At 44.0% G+C, this 6,709-nt stretch overlaps 1 protein-coding gene across 1 annotated transcript in view; it reads right to left on the bottom strand.

The window, feature by feature from the left end:
- The window catches only part of LOC109350450, a 7,654-nt gene continuing 1,152 nt past the window's right edge, over positions 208–6,709 (bottom strand). Inside the window, 6 exon segments of the mRNA XM_019591686.1 lie at positions 208–1,416; positions 1,418–3,644; positions 3,948–4,033; positions 4,085–5,502; positions 5,588–5,936; positions 6,018–6,523. Coding sequence (XP_019447231.1) covers positions 208–1,416; positions 1,418–3,644; positions 3,948–4,033; positions 4,085–5,502; positions 5,588–5,936; positions 6,018–6,523 — 5,795 coding nt within the window.

The following is a 6,709-nucleotide window of genomic DNA, read 5'->3' as shown; positions in this document are numbered from 1 at the left end:
AAGGAGCCCTGACCCAGATCTTACAACTAATTTCAATAACTGTCCCAGATTGAGAATATAGATTTTTTCCGATCTGCCCCAGTATCTGATTTCGATATTGATTCCTTCAAAGAAGATTGGTGTCACTTGGCAGACGTCTCAAAATATTTTGCCCCAGCTTTTGGCAATTCTTCGGCTTCCGAGTTTTCTTGTTTTTTGGAGGACCCTTTATGCATAATACTTCTTCACTGCATCCAAATTTATGGTGAGACGTAGATCTTCTCCATCCATGTTAGTTAGGATTAGGGCTCCACCAGAAAAAGCTTTCTTGACTGCATATGGGCCTTCGTAGTTTGGAGTCCATTTTCCTCGGCTGTCTTTTCGGATCGGTAAGATCTTCTTCAGCACCAAGTCTCCTTCCCTGAACTGGCGGGGCCGAACCTTCTTTGAATATGCCTTCATCTTTCTCTTCTGATACAACTGTCTGTGGCAAATTGCAGTTAGTCTTCGGCCATCTATCAGATTCAATTGATCTTGTCGAGCTTGAACCCATTCTGACTCATTTAGGCCTGCTTCTGCCAAAACCCCTAGAGATGGGATCTCTACCTCAAGTGGAAGAACAACTTCCATACCATAAACCAGGGAGTATGGAGTAACCCCCGTGGAAGTGCAGACTGAAGTACGATAACCGTGTAACGCGAATGGCAGCATTTCATGCCAGTCTTTGTAAGTTACCACCATCTTCTGGACTATCTTCTTGATGTTCTTATTAGCTGCTTCGACGACTCCATTCATCTTGGGTCGGTAAGGCGAAGATGTGTGATGTTTTATTTTGAAATTTTCACACATCTCAGTCATCATCTTGTTGTTCAGGTTGGTTGCGTTGTCGGTAATGATCTGATCGGGTAACCCATATCGACATATTAAATCTTTTTTTATGAACCTGAGGACTACCTTTCGGGTCACGCTAGCATAAGAGTTCGCTTCCACCCACTTAGTGAAGTAATCTATGGCAACTAGGATGAATCGATGTTCATTAGAGGCCTTCGGCTCTATGGGTCCAATGACGTCCATTCCCCACATGGAAAATGGCCAAGGTGACGTTAAGACATTCAAGGGGTTTGGAGGTGCATTGATGTTGTCCGCATATATCTGGCATTTGTAGCACTTCTTCACATAGTCGCAGCAATCAGTTTCCATTGTCAACCAGAAGTACCCTGCTCTCATGATCTTCTTGGCCATAGCATGCCCATTCGCGTGGGTCCCAAAAGTTCCATCATGTACCTCTTCCACCATTTTCTGAGCTTCCTTGGCTTCCAAGCATCGGAGGAGTACCATATCGTGATTCCTTTTGTAAACAACATCCCCACTCAAAAAGAAGTTTGTGGCTAGTCGTCTGAGTGTTCTTTTGTCGGTCTCTAAGGCATTCGGAGGATACCATGGCTAGTCGTCTGAGTGTTCTTATGTCGTGGTACCATGGCTTGCCGTCGGGCTCTTCTTCAATTGCATGACAGTAAGCTGGTTCAGTGTTGTCTTTTATTTCGAACAGGAGCAAACTGTCCCCTCCCACGTGAAACATTGAGGATAAGGTTGCCAGTGCATCTGCCAGCCTATTGTCTTCTCTAGGGATATGATAAAAATTCACTTGATCGAACTGTTTATTAAGCTTCTGGATGTAATTTCTGTAGGGCACCAATTTGCTGTCACGAGTTTCCCATTCTCCTTTTATCTAGTGGATTATTAGGGCAGAGTCTCCAAATACTTCTAGGATCTTTGCTTTTGCATCAATAGCAGCCTTCAGTCCCAAAGCGCACGCCTCATATTCTGCTATGTTATTGGTACAGTCAAAGCATAGTTTGGCAGTAAAGGGAAGGAACTTCCCTTCTGGAGATACCAACACAGCACCAACTCCATGCCCGAATGCGTTGGAGGCCCCATCAAAGACTAGGGTCCGCTTTTCTTCTTCTCTTGATTCATCAGATAAAGCCATGATGTTCTCATCTGGAAACTCATACTTCATCTGCCCCAGCTTGTCTACGGGTTGATCTGCCAAGTAGTCAGCAATAAAACTTCCTTTCACAGCCTTTTGCGTCACATACATGGTGTCATATTCAGATAACAACACCTGCCATCTAGAAATCCTTCTGGTCAGTATGGGTTTTAAGATGTACTTGACGGGATCCATTCTTGACACTAACCAAGTAGTATGACTCAACATATATTGTCTCAAACAGTGAGAGGCCCATACTAGGGTGCAACATGTACGTTCTAACAATGAGTATTTTATTTCGCAAGCTGTGAATTTCTTGCTCAAATAATAGATTGTTTGCTCCTTTCTTCCACAATCACCACGCTGCCCCAAGACGCATCCCATAGATTCATCAAGTACAGTGAGATATAGAATCAAGGGCCGCCCTGGAATTGGAGGCATCAACACTGGAGGCTCGGTCAAGTACTGCTTTATCTTTTCAAACGCTGATTGACAATCATCATTCCACCTTACTGCGTGATTCTTCCTCAAGAGTTTGAATATTGGTTCACAGGTGGATGTCAGTTGCGAGATGAACCGGGAAATGTAATTTAGCCTCCCTAAGAATCCTCTGACCTCTTTCTCTGTTCGAGGAGTTGGCATTTCGATGATGGCCTTCACCTTCTCAGGATCTACCTCAATACCCTTCTGGCTGACGATGAAACCCAATACCCGTCCGGATTTCACTCCGAAACTGCACTTGGTTGGATTCAACTTGAGGTGATACTTTCGCAGTCTCTCAAATAAATGGCTCAAGTTGTCTACATGTTCTCCCTCTGTCTTGGATTTGCAAATGATGTCATCAACGTAGATTTCTATCTCCTTATGCATCATGTCATGGAAGAGTGTCACCATGGCTATCTGATATGTAGCCATAGCATTCTTCAATCCGAACGACATAACTTGGTAGCAGAAGGTACCCCATGGAGTGATAAATGTAGTTTTGCTCACATCCTCTGGAACCATTTTGATCTGATGATACCCCGAATACCCATCCATAAATGAGAAAAGAGCATGGTCTGCAGTGCTATCAACTAAGACATTTATATGCGGCACCGTAAAGTCATCCTTTGGGCTAGCCTTGTTGAGGTCTCTGTAGTCAACACATATTCTAAGTTTTCCTCCCTTCTTCGGCACAGCTACCACATTGGCTACCCAATCTGGGTATTCAGCAACCTTAACAAACCCAGATGTCAACCATTTCTCTACTTCTTCCTTGACCCGTAAGGAGATCTCTGGCTTGATTCCTCGTAGCTTCTGCTTCACTGGCCTGGATTTGGGTATTAGTGGTAATTTATGCTCTACTATACCTCGGTCTAGTCCCGGCATCTCCTCATATGACCAAGCAAAGACGTCCTTGAATTCATGTAAGAGTTTGACTAGCCTTTCTCGTTCCTTAACGTCCATCATGGTGCCTACTTTCACTTCCTTCTTATCTTCCTCAGAACCCAAGTTGACGAGTTCGACAGGCTCTTGGTGTGGTTGAATCTCTCTGGCTTCTTGCTCTACCAGTCTGAGTAGTTCTGGGGGAGCCTCCCATTCATCATCACTGTCATCTTCCACTTGGTTGATGGGTTGGTTAGATCTGGAGGAGGGCTCACCAGCATGGCCCTCACTTTCAGAGTCACTATTGGATCTGCAATATGGGGATGACCGAGTCAGCTCCCCATAAATTTGGTTTTAATTTTATTGACTTTTTTGTTTTTAATGATTTTCTTTCAGCATGCAATGAATAAAAAATGCAAAAGAGACGCAATGATATGATAAAAAAGATTGATCTTTATTAATTTTGAAAGTACTGAAACAAATGAGCCCTTATTGAAAAATATAAAAATGTCTAATAGCCTTGGGCATAGCTAGAAGACTACATTTATTTATTACTTTGGTTCTAGTGAAACTGATGCATGCGCTTCTTCCCTCCAATTCTTCAAGCGGGTACCGGGGGGACACATGTACACGAACCCAAACTCTTCCTCCACGCCTTCTTCTTCTATGATGGCCACCATCCCTGAAATCCTTGTACTGCTGCTAATCAAAGCTTTGACTGATGTGCGGTATTGGAAGTTTTGCCACAACCTCATTTCTGACATGCCCTAGCCGAGCCACACGACCACTTTTCCTTGCTCCTATAGTTTGGAGTTTGTCTTCATGGGTAGGTCTATACCCCAAGCCATATCGACCTTTATTAGCTTTGGGTATTAGGATTTCCTTGCAGCCTTGTCCATACGTTCCCAATCCTCTGCTAGGTCGATATCCTTCACGGAACATCATGTTTGCCACCACGAGAGAAGCATCTAATAGATAAAGATTCAGCTTTGGTGTGAATGTGGTGTCTGCAATCTCGAGACCTTGGAATGATGTCTCTAATGCCTCCTCAGTCACTTCGACGTAGCGGGTGTCAAATGGCTGGGATACCATCACATCTTCTTCCCCCGAAACTGTTATCAACCTTCCATCAACTATAAACTTTACCTTTTGATGTAGGGTAGATGGTATTGCTCCTGAAGAGTGAATCCATGGACGTCCCAACAAGCAGCTATACGTGGGATTGATATTCATTACATGAAACAAAATGTTAAATATGCATGGTCCTATCTTGATCAGTAACTCCATCTCCCCTATCACATCTCTACGGGACCCATCAAAACCTTTAACAATCATTGAGATGGCCCTCAAGCAGGAGGCGTCTACTAGCAATCTGGAGAAAGTGTTCTTCGTCATTACATTCAGAGACGACCCATTGTCTAGGAGGACTTTACCAATCACACAGTCATTACACATTACTGAGATATGCAGGGGGCGAACATGTCTGGTGCCCTCAGGAGGTATCTCTTGGTCACAAAAGGATATGTAATTGTCCGCTACAATGTTGTTGACTATCCCCCCAAATTTGTCAATTGTAATGTCGTGGTTGACGTGAGCCTGGTTCAATACTTTTAGCAGCATATTCCTATGAGCCTCAGAGCTCATTAATAAGGACAACAAAGATATTCTAGCTGGAGTCTTATTAAGCTGGTCCACTACCTTGTATTCACTTTGCTTGATGAACCTCAGAAACTCAAAAGCCTCTTCTTTTGACACTCCTTCGGGTAAGGCTACCTCAACTTCCTCTTCCGTAGGTTCTGGCACTTTTTCTTTTTTTTTATCCTTAGTGGCCCCAGATGGACCCCTTTCTATCTCTGGCGGAACATAGATACGTCCCGACCTTGTGATTCTGCTACTTCCTGCAATGTTGGTAACTATAGAAGGATTCCCCATTGGTCCCTCTTCGTAAATCCAAGGCACTGCCTTATCTGATTCATACGGGAATGGAGTCTGCTCCCTCGCTATCACGGGTTCCATTTGTCGAATGAATGGTTCCCATTGGTGCTGATTGAAGTATGTCTGAACTCCTCCAGGTGGATTTATCACAGGTTCGTACGTGCGTATGAATACAGGTATCTCCTTCTGGTGCTTCTCTAAGACATTAATCCCATGGCCTCGTGTTTTTTTTCCTGTGAGCCTCAGAGCTCATTAATAAGGACAACAAAGATATTCTAGCTGGAGTCTTATTAAGCTGGTCCACTACCTTGTATTCACTTTGCTTGATGAACCTCAGAAACTCACAAGCCTCTTCATTTGACACTCCTTCGGGTAAGGCTACCTCAACTTCCTCTTCCGTGGGTTCTGGCACTTTTTCTTTGTTTTTATCCTTAGTGGCCCCAGATGGACCCCTTTCTATCTCTGGCGGAACATAGATACGTCCCGACCTTGTGATTCTGCTACTTCCTGCAATGTTGGTAACTATAGAAGGATTCCCCATTGGTCCCTCTTCGTAAATCCAAGGCACTGCCTTATCTGATTCATACGGGAATGGAGTCTGCTCCCTCGCTATCACGGGTTCCATTTGTCGAATGAATGGTTCCCATTGGTGCTGATTGAAGTATGTCTGAACTCCTCCAGGTGGATTTATCACAGGTTCATACGTGCGTATGAATACAGGTATCTACTTCTGGTGCTTCTCTAAGACATTAATCCCATGGCCTTGTGTTTTTTCGCTTATGGCAATTAATTTCAATTCCATCATTTTTCGAAGAAGCAACTTGAACTCCTTGCAATCCTCCAAACTGTGGCCCACACGGCCATGCATCTCACAACTCTTTATGTCACTGTTATCTGACTCTTGGTCAACAACCTCCACCAAACCTTGTCTGCACATCTCTTGGAAAATGAAGCTCATGGGCATCTTCACATCATCAACTTTGCCCACAATTACAACCTTGCTCTCCTCCAGAAGAGCATTCACTCCTTGATTTCCATGGTTTGGTAGAGGATTTCCAGTTATGTTGGGTCTAGTCTCCCAAAAATCTATCCGCTTGGCGTTGATGAGGTCCTGAACTCTGTACTTAAAGGCCCTGCAGTCTTCTACCAGATGCCCTACAGCTCCAGAATGGTAAGCGCAGTTGACGTTTTCATTGTGCCATGGCTCAGGATTCTCGTAGACTCTTCCAGGGACTGGTGTGATCATCCACTGCCCTAGTAGATATGCGAAAAGCTCTGTATAGGTTATCAGGATCTGGTCAAATACGGGTGCTCTCCTTTCTTGTTGGTTATAGTTATTGTTTCTGGGATAATGAGTGTACCCTTGTCTGGGTTGGTGTATGTTATTGTTTGGATGAGGGGAGTTATGGGTGGTTTGATTCTGTGTTTGGTTTTGGCTTT

This window comes from Lupinus angustifolius, chromosome LG06, assembly GCF_001865875.1.
Source record: "Lupinus angustifolius cultivar Tanjil chromosome LG06, LupAngTanjil_v1.0, whole genome shotgun sequence".
NCBI lineage: Eukaryota > Viridiplantae > Streptophyta > Magnoliopsida > Fabales > Fabaceae > Lupinus > Lupinus angustifolius.
Note: the sequence above shows the minus strand (reverse complement) of the source record. Positions and strands in the feature narration are given on the sequence as shown.